This window comes from Leopardus geoffroyi, chromosome D2, assembly GCF_018350155.1.
Source record: "Leopardus geoffroyi isolate Oge1 chromosome D2, O.geoffroyi_Oge1_pat1.0, whole genome shotgun sequence".
Lineage (NCBI taxonomy): Eukaryota > Metazoa > Chordata > Mammalia > Carnivora > Felidae > Leopardus > Leopardus geoffroyi.
Genome location: NC_059334.1, coordinates 11259018 through 11279486, shown reverse-complemented (window position 1 = coordinate 11279486; position 20469 = coordinate 11259018). Strand labels below are relative to the sequence as shown.

General features: G+C 38.9%; 1 protein-coding gene across 9 annotated transcripts in view; it reads left to right on the top strand.

The window, feature by feature from the left end:
- RYR2 (ryanodine receptor 2) overlaps positions 1-20469 on the top strand; it is a 762307-nt gene that overhangs the window by 653955 nt on the left and 87883 nt on the right. For 5 of the 9 annotated variants that reach the window (XM_045437235.1, XM_045437229.1, XM_045437232.1 and 2 more), the window contains 4 exons: positions 334-437; positions 1964-2015; positions 14942-14995; positions 16249-16272. In XM_045437235.1, the coding sequence (XP_045293191.1) occupies positions 334-437; positions 1964-2015; positions 14942-14995; positions 16249-16272 (234 nt within the window). The remainder of the gene's footprint in view (positions 1-333; positions 438-1963; positions 2016-14941; positions 14996-16248; positions 16273-20469) is intronic. The other 4 variants (XM_045437236.1, XM_045437234.1, XM_045437233.1 and 1 more) reach the window with 1 other exon arrangement.

The window sequence follows — 20469 nt, the reverse complement described above, 5'->3', positions numbered from 1 at the left end:
GTAAGTGATGTGAGTCATCCTTGCCCATAGTGTTTTTTGGTCCAATTATTAAATAACTTTTTCTAAGCTGCATAATTTTGCATTGATTATGTAACCCACACACATATGCACAGTGTATATAAAACACACACGTGCACGCACAATGCCTCTAAAGCATGCGTGCACACGTGTGTGCGCACGCGCGCGCGCACACACACACACACACACACACACGCCAGAGCAGGAAGAAAATAGCTTTCCTTTTATTCATTGTTCCTGACCCTCACACTGCTCCTGAGTTTGAGTGAACATTTCATTTCGGTGTGAAATTTTATCAATTTGGTTTTTTTGTAGAAACCTGGAGCAGACCCTCCAGAGGAAGAGGAAGGCACGAAGAGAGTCGATCCCCTCCATCAGCTCATCCTTCTGTTTAGTCGAACAGCTTTAACGGAGAAATGGTATGGTTGGGACGGTTCGTGTGAGCATTGGAAGAACAGATAAAGAAACCCGTGTCTCAGTATCCCGTGTGTCGCATATTCATGTTTCAATTTCATCTGACTCTTGTTAGGAGAGAGAATTGTTCCAAGATAAGACCAGTCTGCCATACACCTGTGGGCCAACATTCATGCAAGTGCAGGCTTTGATGTCTACCTGTGAGCTCCAGTTTTTCCTAACAACTTAGTCATCAGCGGATTTACTTGATCCTGAATCTTATAAAATGAGTTTTTTCTTCATCACAAATGGCCTTCCTAAATAAAAAAAGGAACCCAAAGCAAATTCCAGTACACAAAAAAATGTGGGCACCCAAATTGCCGGGGTAGATTGTGCAGTGGGTCTTAAGAAACCTTAGAAGGTGGGTGAACCATCATCTCCACAGGAAGTTTCTTTGAGGTCTATTTTGAGGGCATTCTCCATTTTCCTTGGCTTTTGCAGCCTGGTTCATATGAGTTCCCCAGAGCCACAAAGGCTGACCCTCTGTGTAGTTAAATAAGCTTTGCGCTCAGATGCCCAGTAATCAAAATGGGCTCAGCGTCTGCTCCTCCTAGGGAGCACTACGTAGATTCGCTCTGTGGAGGAAACCTTGGAGAGGTTATAAAACATTAATCTGCATCCCTGCCATACAAAAGGAATCCTCCTTTGCCCAAGGCCTCCCTCTGGTTCGTGCAGAAGCCAGAAGATAATTTAATTATCAATCCTTTCCGCCCGAGTCTTTTCAGAGTCTAGATAAATTCATGTGACCTCTATGCATGCCATAATAATGCACATTTCTCCCCCTTAGCCAATGTGATCCATTCTTCTCTCACGATGTCTCTCTCTCTCTCTTATTATTTCCTAACTAACAAAATCATCTCATTCCTAAGCATAGAGCAACCCTCTGTCTGGCCTTGTCAGGTAATGAGGTATTTTCATAAGTGAATTTTTCTGATGGCTGAAGCTTTGAACTGCTGAAATAGCTTTGCAAATATTAGGTAATTTTTGATGGAAACCTTTCTTCATGAATTAATGATTTCCATACGCTGTAAGAAAAGGATTAGTAAACATATTTCTTAATTTTTGAGAATCACTATGACCATTGTATTTTTGGGGCAGTATAGTAGCATAAGAATTTGGGGAGTCTTTCCATCCAATGTCAAGTATCGCTTCTGCTGTCAAAGCCCCTACCTCATTTAAATTTGCTTGTTTCAGCTTCTGTAGTTTCAAGAAAATGAAAGCTATACATTGTGTGTAAGTCAATAGATCATTTATTTTGTGAGATTTGAAGGCCTCTTCTGGAAGGTAAGGCGGGACAGGGACAGCCGTGTAGGTCTGAGATGTTTGCTGATTCTACAATATTTCTGAATGATGACTTTGCCTACGTTTTGTGTTTATTTCATTTTAAAAGGGCATACTGGTTGAAAACTAAAGGTTATTTTACCATGATGGTAGTTCTGCTCATGACAAGCCTCCCACTTAAAAACTCATGTGTTGTTCTTGTCTTTCATAGCAAACTGGAGGAAGATTTTTTATATATGGCTTATGCAGATATTATGGCAAAGGTAAATGAATCCATCTTGACTTTAATGTTTAATTTGAATAAAGAGAAATCACTTTCATCTGACATAAGGATAAAAATCTATGTATTTTGGGGTCTAGATAAAATACTGTTAAATCCTAGAAGCCTGAAGAGGCATTAATCTTAATTTTCCACTTGCTGAATGAATCTCTGTTCAAACTTCCTTGACAGGTAACCATTGTTTCCCTGTTCACATTTTATTTACGGGGAGCTAATTTTCCAAACATTCACTCACTCACTCACTCACTCACTCATTCATTCATTCATTCATTCATTCATTCAACAAATATTCACTGGGCATCAAGGTATTGTCGATGACATGGCCAATAAGAAGAAAATGCATACACCCTTCCTGGAGTTGATAGTCTGAGGGAGAGAAAACAAAATGCAAGCAAGTGATCGCAAAAAGCTGTGTCGAGTTCAGTGGTAGCATTGCTGTTAGTGGTACAGGAGCTGGTTGCGTAGTTGGGAGGCCCGCTTAGTCTAAGGTTTAAGGGAGTCCGTGACTGTCCAGTGACAAGTGGAGCATGTGAAAATAGTAACAGTATTTACTGAGTCTTTGTTTCATTTATATCTCACAGTAGGAGGGTGAATGAAGGGGTGAATTAAAAGAGGAGTCAGGGTGTCTGTGAAGCTTCTCACGTGGGCAGTTGGGTAGATGGTGGTACCCGATACTGAGATGGGGAGCCCGGAAGAATTGCGGGCCTGGAGGGAAGAGGAAAGATGACCTATTACATTGTGGACTTGTTAGTTAAAAATGCCTGTGTACTGAGAACAAACTGAGGGTTGATGGGGGGTGGGAGGGAGGGGAGTGGGTGGTGGGTATTGAGGAGGGCACCTTTTGGGATGAGCACTGGGTGTTGTATGGAAACCAATTTGACAATAAATTTCATGTATTGAAAAAAAAATGCCTGTGAGACAGCCACGTGGAGATGTCAGGCATGTGATGAGGCATTTGTGCCTGACATTCAGTATATCAGGGATGGCTTATACATACAGATTTGGGATTTACCAGCATTCGAAGGGAATCGAGGTCATAGACATGGATGGTCTTGCCCAGAAAGAGAAGGCGTCTCTTCCCCTCTCTAGAGGGGAAGGCCTGTGGCTGCACCTCTAAAGACATGGGTTTATGTTTCTCCTTTTAGAAGAAAAGAAACCCGTTATAAAAAAGGCAGGTGGAGAATCTTAAGCATGAGCATGTGTAGGAGCTGTGGACCTAAGGGAGTAGTCAACAGGATCATATGCTGCTAGGAATAGGGATGAATAAGGTAAGAATTGAAACTTCTCTAGGATTTAGTACATGGGCATCATGTGACCGTGGTGAGAACAGTTCCAGAAGATTATGGAGAGGGGCCATTGGTGGTGCTAGCACCATATTATGGGGAACTAAGCAGAGATTCACGAGTGAGGAGATGTGGCCTAGATGTTTCTTTACTAGAAGATTGAGAGAGATGAGAAGAGAAAAAGAATATCTAGATGCAATTGTGAGGTTGAAGGGGGATTATTTTTGTTTGCCGTTTGTTTACTTGTATTTAAGAGAGAGATTTGAATGTGCTTCTGTCCTGGTGGTCAGGAGCCAGTAGAATGGGCAAGGGAGTTATTTGTGGTGTAGCCTCGAGTGAATGGGAGCAGGGGGAGAGCACAGGCTACAGAACATAAGGAATAGTTGTTACCTTCCAGCTTTATTTTAAACATAACCCACAGGGGTGCCTGGGTGGCTCCGTCACTTAAGCATCTGGCTCTTGATTTTGGCTCAGATCCTAATCTCATGGTTCGTGAGAGTGAGCCCCACGTTGGGCTCTGTGCTGATGGCATGGAGCCTGCTTGGGATTCTCTTTCTCCCTCTCTCTCTCTCTGTCTTTCCCTCACTCGTGCATGTGCACATGCTTTTTTTCTCTCTCCCTCTCTCAAAATAAATAAATAAACATTAAAAAAATAGAACCCACAATAAGAAACACATTTATACAGTATATTTATGGAAACATGAAAATAGATAGGTTGAAAGAAAATTTTCATGAAATTAATACCCTTCCTATGAGCAATATAGTCTGATATTTTCTATTTAAATAAAAATGTTATTTAAAAAATTTTGTATGTTTATTCATTTTTGAAAGACAGAGACAGAGCACAAGCAGGGGTGGGGCAGAGGGAGAGGGGGACACAGAATCCGAAGCAGGCTGCAGGCTCCGAGCTGTCAGCAGAGCCCGATGCACGGCTCGAACCCACGAACCGTGAGATCATGACCTGAGCTGAAGTCCGACACTCAACCGACTGAGCCACCCAGGCGCCCCAAGAAAAACATTATTTTAGATCATGAGTCACTAAATAGATTCCATGTCCAATTAATGGGTTAAAATCCATAGTTTAAAAAACACTGAGTTAAAAAATAAAAGAGGAAGGATATTTCCTCCTTGCGGTAATGGGCACGGTGTATGGACTAGAAATTAAAACACAATCTGCAGGCAGCGTAGAAAGCCTGATAGAGGTCGTTGCTGTTGAATGGGTAGCCGTACCAGGCTTCCTGGTTGTGTGACTTCTCTGGCAGTCTTCAGAAGCAGATGCAAATTCGGAGACGCCAGGCGGAGTCCTCCAGGGTAGGGATTCTGGCCAGACTTCTGTTGAAATGACACTGGATGCACCAGTGTGAGAGCCACTGAGTCCTTGACCTTGGACTCTTAACTGGAATAAATAAGGGTGTGAGGAAGTAGGGAGCTGTCATGAGATCAAATAAAGACTGTAAAGACTGTAAATGGACAGCCCTCTGCAGCTGAAGAAGCTGTAGCAAGGGGGCGCTAAAGGGAGAACCTCCTGGGATGAGGATAAGATATTCCTGATAGAGTGCCCCCTTGTGGCTGAAGCCGACTTCCCCTCACATCCTGAAGCTACTCTCCTCTCATTTGAGAGATGGTCAGATATTTGGTGTTGCTCACTTTCTCTCAAGATTTGCCCCTTAAGAGTTAAATAAGCTTACTCCTCTTATTGTAAAACGTATCCCAGAATGCTGATCTTCCATCACTCTGTTCCTTCTACTCCACACATACTCCAGTTTATCAGTATGTGCCCCCTGGAGATTAATTGAACATTAATTGAACACACTAGTGGTGAGTTCATCTATGTAGTGCCCATTGGGACCATGTCCTCTTTACGCTGCTCAGGATCCTATACATTTACGATAAATTGTTAGAGTTCATTAATTTGTAGTTTGGTCTCCTATGGACCTTCCCTGTCCACCAAAATTCCAGGCCATTTATGAATTTCTGTTGAGTTTCATTTCCTACCTGACATTTGACATTTGATGTATTTTTTTTTTAATTTTTTTTTCAACGTTTATTTATTTTTGGGACAGAGAGAGACAGAGCATGAATGGGGGAGGGGCAGAGAGAGAGGGAGACACAGAATCAGAAACAGGCTCCAGGCTCTGAGCCATCAGCCCAGAGCCTGACGCGGGGCTCGAACTCACGGACCGCGAGATCGTGACCTGGATGAAGTCGGACGCTTAACCGACTGCGCCACCCAGGCGCCCCGACATTTGATGTATTTAAAAAAATTTTTCTTAATGTTTATTTATTTTTGAGAGAGAGAGAGAGACAGAGTATGAACAGGGGAGGAGCAGCGTTAGGGAGACACGGAATCAGAAGCAAGCTCCAGGCTCCGAGCTGTCAGCACAGAGCTCGATGCGGGGCTCGAACTCACAAATGGTGCAATCGTGACCTGAGTTGAAGTTGGACACTTAACCGACTGAGCCACCCAAGAGCCCCTGACATTTGATGTATTTTTAATTCTTATAAGTTTTTAAGTTATTTTGAGAGAGAGAGGGGGGAGGGGCAGAGAGAGAGGGAGAGAGAGACAGAATCCCAAGCAGGCTCTGCACTGACAGATGCAGGGATCAAACCCATAAACTGCGAGATCATGACCTGAGCCAAAATCAAGAGTTAGAGGCTTATTTGACTGAGCCACCCAGGCACCCCTAAATTTTATAATTTTTAACATACGTGATCATTTCTTTAATTAGAGTCAGACCATAGTCTGAAGCCAAAATATTTTTAAAGTTCAGCTGTATCATTCAGTGTTAAATAGCTCTTTGCAAGTATGCCGGCCACAAGCTTGTTAAATGTGGTTTCCCTGTGTTTATCTTAGTGGCTAGTTTTGATGATTCATATCAAACTGGAGTCTCTGGAGGTTGCCTTTCTTCATTTTGAAAATCCTCGTCCCAGGGGCGCCTGGGTGGCGCAGTCGGTTAAGCGTCCGACTTCAGCCAGGTCACGATCTCACGGTCCGTGAGTTCGAGCCCCGCATCAGGCTCTGGGCTGATGGCTCAGAGCCTGGAGCCTGTTTCCGATTGTGTGTCTCCCTCTCTCTCTCTGCCCCTCCCCCGTTCATGCTCTCTCTCTGTCCCAAAAATAAATAAACGTTAAAAAAAAAAAAAAAAAAAAGAAAATCCTCGTCCCAGAAACTGAGGTAACCTCTGTGGAAAACAGTATGGAGGCCCCTCAAAAAATTAAAAATAAGGTACTATGATCCAGGAATTATGCTACTAGATATTTACCAAAAAAAAAAAATGAAAATAATAATTCAAAGGGATTCATGCATCCTTATGTGTATATACAGCAGCATTATTTACCACAAAGTGTGTAAGCAGCCCAAGTGTCCATCGATAGATGATTGGATAAAGAAGATGTGGTATATATACACAATGGAATATTGTTCAGCCATAAAAGACAGTGAAATCTTGCCATTTGTGACAACATGGATGAAGCTATAGACTATAATCCTAAGTGAAATAAGTCAGACAAAGATAAATACCATATGATTTCACTCATATGTGGAATTTAAGAAACAAAACAAACAAACAAAGGAAAAAAGAGACAGACAAACCAAGAAACAGACTCTTAACTATAGAAAACGAACTGATGGTTACCAGAGGGGAGGTGGGTGACAGGAATGGGTGAAATGGGTGATGGGGATTAAGGAGTGCACTTATCATGATGAAAAAAAATGGAATAAACAGATGACTATTAGTTCGGTCAGCATTATGAAGTACAAATGTAGAGTCACTTTACTCCTAATCCCTCTGAAAATTGTGCATGTGCATGTAGGGAATAGTTTGAAGAGAAGACTATTTTTTTAAGTGCTGTGAATTTGCCTATTTTTTGCAGAAAGCAGTATATCTTTAGGCTTTGCTGTTATGGGCATTATGGTCATTATTCCTTTCTATTTTTAGCTATGTGGTTAATAAAAGTATTTTTATTTTTTTATTTTTATTTTTAATTTTTTTAATAGGAAATTTATTGTCAAATTGGTTTCCATATAACCCCCAGTACTCATCCCAACAGGTGCCCTCCTCAATGCCCATCACTGACTTTCACCTCCCTCCTGCCCCCCATCAACCCTCAATTTGTTCTCAGTTATTAAGAGTCTCCTATGGTTTGGCTCCCTCCCTCTCTAACTTTTTTTTCCTTCCCCTCCCTCATGGTCTTCTGTTAAGTTTCTCAGGATCCACATAAGAGTGAAAACATGGTATCTGTCTTTCTCTGTATGACTTATTTCACTTAGCATCACACTCTCCAGTTCCATCCATGTTGCCACAAAAGGCCAGATTTCCTTCTTTCTCATTGCCAAGTAGTATTCCATTGTGTATATAAACCACAATTTCTTTATCCACTCATCAGTTGATGGACATTTAGGCTCTTTCCATAGTTTGGCTATTGTTGAAAGTGCTGCTATCAACATTGGGGTACAAGTGCCCCTATGCATCAGCACTCCTGTATCCCTTGGGTAAATTCCAAGCAGTGCTATTGCTGGGTCATAGGGTAGATCTGTTTTTAATTTTTTGAGGAACCTCCACACTGTTTTCCAGAGCGGCTGCACCAGTTTGCATTCCCAACAGTGCAAGAGGGTTCCCGTTTCTCCACATCCTCTCCAGCATCTATAGTCTCCTGATTTGTTCATTTTAGCCACTCTGACTGGCGTGAGGTGATATCTCTGTGGTTTTGATTTGTATTTCCCTGATGAGGAGCAACATTGAGCATCTTTTCATGTGCCTGTGGCCATCTGGATGTCTTCTTTAGAGAAGTGTCTATTCATGTCTTCTACCCATTTCTTCACTGGATTATTTGTTTTTCGGGTGTGGAGTTTGGTGAGTTCTTTATAGATTTTGGATACTAGCCCTTTGTCCGATATGTCATTTGCAAATATCTTTTCCCATCCCATGGGTTGCCTTTTAGTTTTGTTGATTGTTTCCTTTGCAGTGCAGAAGCTTTTTATCTTCATGAGGTCCCAATAGTTCATTTTTGCATTTAATTCCCTTATCTTTGGAGATGTTTCAAGTAAGAAATTGCTGCGGCTGAGGTCAGAGAGGTTTTTTCCTGCTTTGTCCTCTAGGGTTTTGATGGTTTCCTGTCTCACATTCAGGTCCTTTATCCATTTTGAGTTTATTTTTGTGAATGGTGTAAGAAAGTGGTCTAGTTTCATTCTTCTGTATGTTGCTGTCCAGCTCTCCCAGCATCATTTGTTAAAGAGACTTTTTTCCATTGGATATTCTTTCCTGCTTTGTCAAAGATTAGTTGGCCATACTTTTGTGGGTCCAGTTCTGGAGTCTCTATTCTATTCCATTGGTCTGTGTGTCTGTTTTTGTGCCAATACCATGCTCTTGATGATGACAGCTTTGTAGTAGAGGCTAAAGTCTGGGATTGTGATGCCTCCCACTTTGGTCTTCTCCTTCAATATTACTTTGGCTGTTCGGGGTCTTTTGTGGTTCCACACAAATTTTAGGATTGCTTGTTCTAGCTTCGAGAAGAATGCTGGTGCAATTTTGTTTGGGATTGCATTGAATGTGTAGTTAGCTTTGGGTAATATTGACATTTTAACAATATTCTTTCAATCCATGAGCATGGAATGTTTTTCCATTTCTTTGTATCTTCTTCAATTTCCTTCACAAGCTTTCTATAGTTTTCAGCATACAGATCTTTTACATCTTTGGTTAGGTTTATTCCTAGGTATTTTATGATTCTTGGTGCAGTTGTGAATGGGATCAGTGTCTTTATTTGTTTTTCTGTTGCTTCATTATTAGTGTATAAGAATGCAACTGATTTCTCTACATTAATTTTGTATCCTGCGATTTTGCTGAATTCATGTATCAGTTCTAGCAGACTTTTGGTGGAGTCTGTCGGGTTTTCCATGTATAATATCATGTCATCTGCGAAAAGTGAAAGCTTGACTTCATCATTTTTAGATACATTCACAGGTATAGACCAAAAAATGAGAATTAAGGAATTGGTCCTTTGGGAAGACTGCTTTTGGGGGAAAATCCAATGACCACAAAGTCCCTAAACTAAAAATGAAAACATGAGGAGAGAATTTCTAAAGTAAGCCAAATACAGACCTTGGAATTATCAAGTTTTCTTAATTTGAATACTTATTTGCTCTTCATATTTAATTTCCCCACTGCAACCTCATTAAGATGAAGAAATATGGTAATAGTTTTATATTTTTTTCACGATTTGAGGAAGCATTAAGAAGATTGTCTTGGTGTTTTTTTTTTTTTAAATAAAGGGGCATCTTGGTGGCTCAGTAGGTTAAGCGTCCAACTCTTGATTTCAGCTCAGGTCATGACCTCAGAGTCGTGGGATCAAATCCCATGTCAGGGCTCCATGCTAAATATGGAACCTGAAAAAAAGAAAAAAGAAAAGGAAAGAGAAGAAAAGAAAAGAAAAATAAATCAGCATCCCAGAGTCCAAAACTTCCTCTTGGCCTTCATGGTTTCTTAGAGTTTACCAGTAATCATTTTGCATTCACATAATGTCTATTTTTGCCTTGAGTCTTAAAAGTTGAACTCACCTTAAGAGACTTATGCCTTCATGTCTTCTTTCACCATTGCAGGATCTTTTGAAGGCACTGCTTACATATCAGTTAGGTTTTTATTTTCAGTTTTGATATTTTAACCATAGGAACACAGAACTGGGTTAATCGTAACTCTGGATTCCATGTTAGACCCTTACCATTGGCCCATTATAGCGGCCTACTTTTACTAAGTTGGTTACGTAGTCATTTCTAGTAATGTAGCAAATACCCATAAATGCACCACACGCAGGAGAAGTTAAGACCTTCATACTAACTTACACGTAGTCATGTGATCTTCCCCCTTAACCCATACTTTGTTCCCACATACAAGGAAACCATCATCCTGAATTTTGTGTTCCAGTACCCTTGCTCTCCTTTTATGTCATTTTCCCTTATCATACCTATTTGTTAATACATACACATCACATATATGCAAATGTGTATATATTATAATTATACATATAATTATATGTGTTTTTAATTTTAGTTGTTTTTAACTTTTAAAAGGGCAGTATGCTATATATAATTTCTTGGTACTTGTTTTCCTTAATACTGTTTTCTAAGATTCATCAACCCTTCCATGTGTTGCCGGAGTTCATTTGATTTTACTATTTCATTATATTCCATTGGGCAACTACACCCTAGCTTATTTATTTACTTTTCTGTTGATAACCTTTTATGTTGAATCTATGTTTTTGCTAACATGAAAGGGGCTCAAAATGGCCTCTTTTTATTCATTTATATGTTTTTTAATTTTTGTTTATTTTTGAGAGAGTGAGTGAGCATGGGGGAGGAACAGAGAGAGAGGAAGAGAATCCGAGGCAGGCTCCCTGCCATCAGCACAGAGCCTGACAGAGGGCTTGATCCCAGAGGGCTTGATTTTGACCTGAGCCAAAATCAAGAGTCAGACACTTAACCAACTGAGCCACCCAGGTGCCCCCATTTCTTCTCTTGTACAAGGGATGTAGGGTATAGGGTATAAGAATGCTCAACTTAAGGAGAAAATGGCAAACTCTTTTTCAAAGTTTATTGCATGAAATTACATTCTTACCATCAATGTTTAAGAGACATTCTGATGATCCATATCTTTCTAGTATTTGATATTATAGGATTTCTCAATTTTTGCCAACCAAATGGGAATAAAATGGTCTTTCATTGGGGTCTTAATTTTCATTTCTCTTGGCTAGATAATGTCTGTATTTAAAAATCACTTCTCTTTCATGGTATAATCTGAAGCAAATAGCTGATGAATAGCTCTACTCTTCTTTTTTATTATTATTATTACATCTGCTCTAAATCCTGTTCTTACTGTCCCTTATTCTCTTTGCTTCCTCTAGATCTTAAAAAAATCATTTTACATCTTTGTATTTTTTCAAGCCACACTTTATTTTAAACTTGAGATTAATATTCTTTTTCTGTGTCTCCAACCGTCTACTTCTGTCATGTATAGCACTCCTTTAAAAGCGTGTCAGAGAATTTCTAGTGCATCCACATTAGCTTACTGTTGCCATCCCCATTGTCGTCATCATGACCACCCCTGCTTGAGTCTCAGAATGCTTCTTTACTACCCAGTCTCTCTCCTCAACAGTCTGAAGCTGTTTCATTCTAATGGGATGCTCCTACCAATTTGAACAAGATAACAATATGGAAGTATCTACAATAATGCCATCATAAGTTATTCACTCAACAGTGTTTCCAGTATTTTGGCTTCAGGCTGAGAAAATCGTTTTCTCGTCCTTCTCTTACTAACATAATAAAATATTTAGGATACTAGTTATGCCCAATGTTCTATCCTTTGTTGGTTAAAATTATCAAAGGCCAGGGTCACTTTCTTAGGAGATTTCTCTCACTTTGATCTCACTCATTGGCTTTAAAATTTTTTTGTTTTAATGTTTATTTATTTTTGAGACAGAGAGTGGAGGGGAGGGGACAGTTAGAGAGAGAGGGGGAGACACAGAATCTGAAGCAGACTCCAGTCTCTGAGCTGTCAGCACAGTGCCCAACACGGGGCTCGAACTCATGAGCCGTGAGATCATGACCTGAGCTGAAGTCGGACGCTTAACTGACTGAGCCCCCCAGGCACCCCTCACCCATTAGCTTTTAGATTTACATGCATGCTAAAAGTTTCTGGTTTTTGCCTCCTCCATCTTCTGAGGCATGACACAGTCAGAAGGGCAACTTAACAATGTGTGAAATATACTTGCTTTGCAGAAAGAAATTCCCAGCAGATGCTGGCAATGTGAAGTGCCCTACTTACTGCTTATGGATTCTCATCACCAATTGTGAATTTCGATCTGGTTGCTGGAATGGCCCAAAGTATCCTCCAGTTTAGTTTTCTCTCTCTCTCTCTTTTTTTTTTTTTTTTTTTTTTTTTAAATTCTAAAGTCCCTTATTCCACACTTCTGCTCCTTTATATATGGATTTTATTCACTTTTTCCTTCCTGGCATATGGTATCACTCCTTGCCTAGAATTTGTCATTTTGGTGCAGAAAGCTAAATCCTGTGTGTTAGGACCATCTAATAGAACTCTATTTACTTACCCTGTATATCACACAGATGCCATTTGCTACTGAAAAATGTATCTCGTATACATGTGAATCCTTCGTTTTCTTCCCAATACATTAAAAAATTGCAGATCTGTTGTAGTTTTCTTGTGGTCTCAGCATACCCTCAACGTATGCAATCAATAGAAGTTCAAAGTCCTTTATAGGTTTGATGTATATTCCAATTTGAGGCTTAATAGGTCCTAAAAATCACAAATTTTAACCTGATTGGAGCAAATCTCACTAAATTTTCATGGAAAGATTTATTAAGTAGTTTATTTTACTTAAAAACTTTTGTAAAAAAAAATCTGTCAACTAGAGCTCTAAATTCCTGAAGGAACTCTAAAAGCAAGCATATCCTATGACTTTTATAGCTTAAAAGCATATATTGTTATAACCTAAAATGACAATTTTTCTGAATATATTCTTGATTTCAAGGGGCACTTGGGTGGCTCAGTCGGTTGAATGTCTGACTCTTGGTGTCGGCCCAAGTCATGATCTCCCGGTGTGTGGGTTCGAGCCCTACGTTGGGCTCTGGGCTGGCGGTACAGAGCCTGCTTGGGATACCTCTCTCCCTTGCTCTCTGACCCTCCCATGCTCACTTGCGCGCGCTCTCTCTCTCAAAATAAATAAATAAATAAATAAATAAATAAATAAATAAATAACCTTTTTTTTTTGTAACTTGTTTCTTCTTGCTATTTTTTTTTCTTCTTGGTATTTTTAAAGGTAATAAAACTTATATAGGAGATAATTTAAAATTATCCATTAGGAGACATTTCATATTAGTGTTCTAATTTGCTTAAATAGTAAACATGCTTGTTACTTGATAAAATCCCTATGCTTCACTTCTCTTTTTTGGTTTTTAATTTTTTAATGTTTATTTATTTTTGAGAGAGAGAGAGAGAGACAGGCAGAGTGCGAGTGGGGGCGAGGCAGAGAGACAAGGAGGTACAGAATCCAAAGCAGGCTCCAGGCTTTGAGCTGTCAGCACAGAGCCCCGCGTGGGGCTCAGACCCACAGGCTGCGAGATCATGATCTGAGCCGAAGTCAGACGCTTAACTGACTGAGCCACCCAGGCGCCCCATGCTTCACTTCTAATTAATGCAGAAGAGTGAAATATTACATTGGTAATCTCAGAGGGCAGATAGGCCAAAAGTCCTCTGTATTTAACATGAGATACATAGTAGTTACGGATGACCACAGATTTGCCTTGCAGGTATGTTTTGCTAAAGTCATCATGGGTTCTTATTTTTAAAATTCCTGGTGAACTGATTACCTGGGAGCCAAGGTGGCATTAGCACCTAGCAGATAATCCCCCACCCTCTGAACAAATAATTCACATCTTTGTTTCTGGGGGGCAGCACACTACTGAACACCCTTTCCAAAGAGCAAAATTGTCACAGTTCTGTGTGCCCTTTACTTTCTCCTTGGCAAACCATGTTGTCAGTCTTATTCTGAATTGGAAAGGGTGAGAGTCAATATTTGTTGAATGAACAACAGAATATCATTGTGTGGGTAGGAGGATCACATTCTATGCCTTCTCTCCCACCCCCTCTTCATCTCTCTACTCAAAATACAGGCAATCATTGAATTGAAAGCATTTTTCTGATTTGTAGCTTATATTTAATTACTTGCCACCATTCACTTCACTGATACACTGAGTGCTTGCCGACCATAAGGAATCTTTAGAAAGGCTGGAACGATCTAACATTGAAGAACTCAAGGTTTTTCACCTGCCATAGCTATTGGCTAGTGACAGCTTCCTTTGGTCAACCATAATAATAGTAGCAGTTGAGATGTATTAAATGCTTATTATTTTCAGACACTTATTTCTAAGTGGGAAACCATTAGCATATGTTAATTCGTATAATCTTCTCAGGAACCCTGGTCCTCTTTTTCTTATTCCCATCTTAAATATGACGAAAGGGAGACCCAGAGAGGTAAGGGAACTTGCCCTAAGCTAAACAGCTAATAATTGGCAGCATTAGGATTTGAAGCAGACACTCTCTGTCCTCACACAATTTATCAAACAAAAATTTTAACTGTGGGAATTAGATTAAAATGTATGCATGGATTACTATACCTCCTTTATCATTTCTGAGGAAATAACTCAAAATAATAGAATAGTTTACTTATTTTTCTATTAAAGAGTAATATTAGTAGCAGCTAGAATTTCATTTCCTCTTTTGGATCAATTACAATAAAAATGAATTTAAAGGATTACAAGATACACTTTGATAATGGACATGTTTTCTGTTAATTTTATTCACAATTATTGCATGTATCTGTATTACTTAAATTGGCAATTTAATATTTTGATTTTGTAAAAGCACAGTATCATTTTCTTGTAGGTCATGAATTCATTGGTCATGCCGTCCACGTTTACTGTATCTGACACATCCATTTAAACAATGTCAATGATAAATTAATACCAATGATTTGGTGTTCTACACAACATTCTTTTGTACCTCCTGCCTCAACATATTCTAATCCTGCTGACTTTTTTTTAATGTTTTCCATGTATCAGAGTTGTCATGATGAGGAAGATGATGATGGTGAAGAAGAAGTGAAGAGTTTTGAAGTAAGATGGATCTTTCTAGATTTGTCTTTTTTTTCTACTTTGAAACATTGTTTCATAGCTTATAACTGACATTTATGTTTCTTGCTTCATGGCTTATTGCAGCTTATTGTGTCAAGGAACTGCATGTCAGAAGCTGGATAGACAGATCTGAGTCCTAACATTTGCTAAAGTTAAGACCAAGGAACGTAGAGTAATGAAATAATCCAGTAAAACCCATATGTTCAGAATGAGTGTTCCTGAGAACCTTCCGAGATGAGATCACTTCAAATTGTTCTCATCTCAGTGAATGTTGGGATCTGAAATTTCCAACGGACATGTGAGGAAAATACTCACTGAAGAGCAACATGACATCGAGTTTTTAATTAAACCCTTGGTTTGATATTTTCTTCTGAATTGAAGAACTCCTAAAAGATTCAGCCTCTTTTGACTTCAACCCAATTAGGTCACTCATTTCCTGATCATATGTAGATGGTGGTGCAGAACGCAGTTTGCTTGCATGAGGTAGGAATGCGTATATTCCTAGGGCTACATTCTATTCTATGATTATTTTCTCAATGTTCTCAGCTTGTGAATATCCAGAAAATTAGAAAGACTGCTCAATATCAGTTAGCCAGAAGGGAAGTCAGTATTATTTTCCCCCTTTATTTAGACTTGACTTATGTTTTCCATGGAAAAAAAAAAGGAGTTGTTGCTAACCACCCCTTCTCTGTTTCTTTTTTTTTTTCTTTTTCTTTTTTTTTCTTTATAGAATTTTCAAAAAAAAATGAAGTGGAAAGAAACAGATTACATTATTTGTTTTTTCCTATTACATACCTGGATTTCGAGCCAGAAGTCTGTAAACAGATTAGTAGCCAGCAGTCGGTCCTTAATTACAGTGGTCCCATAAAAAGGTAGAGGTTGAGGGGTGCACAAAGAGTAGTGTCCCTTCCAGAAACAATTCGATACAGCATCTCTGCAGCATTGAAGTCAATGTGTAGAAAGTACGAAAACTAATCTGAGAATACCCTGTGACTGTTGCTGACTAAGATGCTATAAGATTAATTTTCCTACATGACACTATAATCTTTTCTAAAGTATGTGTGTTCTGTTCTCAAATCCATCTTTATTGATAAGAAACTGAGGTAAATTCGAATGAGCTCTAAGCAGCAAATAATACTGTTTTTTTCTGAAGTGCACACCATTTATGGTCTATCAGTTGTCTTCCGAGCAATTGTTTATTGCTATTTTGCTTCTTGTCCTCATCCTTCCTTAAGGTCACAGGATCCCAACGCAGCAAGGTAAAACTATATATATATGTGTGTATTTGTCTGGGTCTGAGTTTCGGTTTCTTGTGACATTTACCTTTGTTAGACCCAACATCTTGGATTCTTTTGTAATAAAAGGTCTTGCAATCTTTCTACGAGTTTGTAGCTCTAATGCAATTGGTCCCTTTGGTGCCCGTTCCTTGATGCAGATTTATTCTTGCCATTCCAATGACTCATAATTGAAATGTTATCCTACATGTGAACCCTGGGCTGCACGCTGGGCTGGGGTCAAAGGCCAGCCGTTTAGCTGATTACCTTTCAGCTAAGGGTCTTTCAGTACAGCATTCTGGCCTCATCCCTCTTGATGTTTCTCGAATACGAGTCTTGTTACTCGAAAAGAGACATGACAAATGGCATTGCTGATGAGATTGGAAGGAAGCCTGCTTTCCCATTGTGCTCGTAATACCCCTAGTTAGTAATCAGAGAGGCTGTTCCACAATTTTAATGTCGATTTCAGCATTTCATTACAGGGAACAACTTGATGATTACTTCTATCTCTTAATATTTTGAATAACTGAGCACTTGGAACGTTATCTAACAAAAAAACCCATCTTGATCTAGCATTACAACCATTTTCCTTTGTTATGAACCCTGTTAAGCTTACATATTATTTTCATGACACTAGTTCATAGGAAAATTGATTAGAACATCCCAGGGAAAAAATACCCATCATGGCTTTAGTTAAAAAAAAATTACTGTTAAAATGAATTTATATTGTCATGAAGAATCTATTTAGAAGAAACAAATGATAATACTTTAACTCACTGTTATATTTGGAAGAATATATTATTCGTACATTATGATCCTTATAAATTTAAAAATTTGAGTTCATACAGCTGTCAGATTTAACTCTAATTGGATGGATATAATATAGTTAATGACATGTAAGATATGACAATAATATATTCTGGGCTTAAGTAGTAGGTAATAATGAGTGTGATACTAAGCTGGTATTTATGTTTTTATCACTGATTATCTCAGGTATAATTCTTGTGAATTATTGAGAGTTGAAAACATGAAGGGACCTCCTAGCAGAAACCAAAGATTTGATTTCCTAGCACTAAAGTTCATGCCCCAAGAGTGTATTGATATCTGTGGCATACGGGTAGATAAGGGAGGTCAGGAATGTGTTGCTGGTTAAGAAAACCATCTTACTTTGAGAGAGGAATACAGTTTCAGGGAGATCTAAAAGCAAATCCGGTTTAGTAAATAGGGTCGAATCTGGTGATTCCTTATTCAAAAAAGAAAAGTTCCCTATTCAAAACAGAAGTCTAGGAATGGCTAGTGGTGGAATCTGTCTAGGATTCAGGTCAGACCGAAGACGAGATCAGGTGAGGCACGGAGCCTGACCTGAGGGAAGAGGTTACGTGCCCTGGACTAAGAATGACTGGCAGGACATTCAAATACTGGTGAAGCCTGGCAATTAACCACAGGAAAGGAGATGTAAACCCCCAGGTATAACTGCCCCCACCCCCGAAACAGGATTTTAAAGTTGCTTATGATTGCCATTTATTCATGTGCATAACCATAGACAAGATGTGGGAATGTTCACCTCTTAACCAGATGTTTTACTGCATTTCCATGTGATTCAGGACTGTAATTTATTATATATGCCTAATTTGCATAGCATGCTACTTTTCACAAAATACGTACTCCATGAGTAAGCAATATGAACTCTTACCAATTTGAAAAAGAGACATGAAAGCAAGTCAACTCTTGTCTGAGGTTGACTCTGGGATACTAACAGAACCACTGAACATTGACCAGACAACTGGATTATTACTTTTTCTTTATGAATTTAGTAATCTCCCAGACTTTTTACATTGAAGTGTGTCTGGTTGTTTAACATCACTTAGAGATAGTCTAAGAGTGGAAGTTTTCATCCAAGATATAATAAATGTGAAAGCTTATTTGGCTGTTTCAATAATTCTTAAAACGAATGATGTTAAACAAATTTGGGAATAACCTAAAGTGTGTGGTAGTTTAATTTTATCCCCATAACTGACTAATTATTAACATTTGGTGTATTTCTACTTAAATTCTTCATCTATAAGTATTCAGTGAAGATACTGAGAAGAAACTAGGTCTTTTTAAAAGATGGCATTATAGGGAAAATTTCCATGCAGGGGTGAAGTAAAGTTTAAGAAATGTTAAACACAGGAGGTGGGGACTAAAATGCTGAGTATTTGACAGCTCTTTTCTTTTTCCATCACATGTGTGTTTTGCTGATACGATTATGTTAAAACTTGCTTGATTTAACTTGATAATTCAATTCCCTGCTCCATCAATAATATACGTAAATATTCTCTTCCTGTAACTATTTAATAATTTTGTTGCATATTTAGTTTATTATATATAGCTCTTTTTAGATTTGGGACTACTTCAATACTAAAACTACACAAAAGGACAGTTAAATCTTAAGAAGAGGCCAAGAGTAACTGAAAGGGAAGAAATGTTTTAGCAATTACTTGAGATGTTTATTACTATAGTTGAACACTTTGTTTAGCTTTGGATTTTTCAAATGCCAAAGCAAATAATAATAATAACAAACTAATAATGTTGCAGGTCAAATAACTTCATTTCTCTTGAGCATGATGGGTTTTTCACCTAGATGAACAAAGAGATTTGGTACCAGAGTAAACCACATTTTTAAACTATGATTTTGCAAAAGACACAGAAACGTCCCCCAGATGGCTGCTGCTTTTCTAATGCTGTTCTCTAAGCTCTGAGCGTGTGGCATTAAATGCTAATTCAATGGAAGGATTTCTGTGGAATATTAAGGTACTATAATATAGATTTATTTCTTAATAAAACTCCAAATTAATGACAGTGGAGCTTAAGTAAGCCAGAGGAATGGAGCATTAACTTGCCTTCTAAACCATCTTTCTCAAATATTAGGCAAGTTGCATCATCCTTTGGCAAATGCCCAATTTCTAATTCACAGATGAATTCTCCGCTGAGTCCCTGAGGTCCTATTATTCTGTACTATTGATTAAAGAGAATTGCTACTCTCTTAAATGCTAAAAATGCCTATTCCAGAGTTGATATTCTGTATTAAAAAGCTTTAGGAGACTAACTTGTATTCTGTCCCAGATGGGCCTCAGGCATAACTAAAATATCATCGTACCTGCTAAAGAATTCAGACCAGTACCCAGCTCATATTCCAAAATATGCATCACTGAGTGTGGAAGAATCTATTTAGGCCCAAATGTCTTTAAAGTCTGATGCTATATAGCTGTACCCAGTGATAAAATTGCCTTTGTCTGGCCCCTCCAATGATCTAATTTTGAATAGAATTCCATTCTTTGACAGTCCTGCAAGAATGAATTGTCTATAAGATGTACCCTCCAGCAGCTATATAATTCGATCTTTGAATGGGTTCATTTAATTCTGTCCGTAGGAACAAAGCAATTTAAATTAGAAGGGTTCCCCAAGTCTTACCAAAGACAACCCTTAAATATAAAAAGTCAAAGATATAGCTTTGGATCTAGAACATTGAAACAATGATTCTTTTTATCAGGTAAACTTATAGTTGCTTTGTTTCTTCTGCAGAAGCACCATGGTACCCAAAACGCAGGCTAAAGTGTTGAGTTGCTTATTGTACTACTGAATCATAGAGAAGGGATAAGGATTTTGATGGCCACTGTTCTCATGTCTCTGGCTGCATTCCACTAATGGCACTATTATATACTGAAGTCATCGATCTCAAGTAATACCCCCATGTCTTAGCCCAGGTTCCTTGGAAAACAGGGCAAAGAGATTATGTGCTAACACTTTATTGGGGTTGAGGGGTGTTACAATCCCAGGGAAGGTAAGAGTGAGGGCAAAAGAGAATGGATGATCTAAGGAAGGAGAGAGAGCAAATACAAGATAGTGCATTCTTGAGCTGACCACAGCTATTCAACAGTGGTGTCAGATGGCCCTAGAATGACCATATGCATCTTGGAACAGTGCCTAATGGGGACGAAGGATGAGCACTGGTTCTGTCCCACCTCCTACCTGTTATTGGTTACAGGGGCTTAAGTTCTTCATGCTTCCTGATGTTAAGCAGATTTTTCATGCACCCTTTGGGGAAGCCAAAGCCAGCGTGGGTCCAGCCGTGTTCAGGCACTACAGTCTCTGTATACATGGGCGTGGGGCCTCCTTAGTGGGTAGTAGTGGTGACAGGAG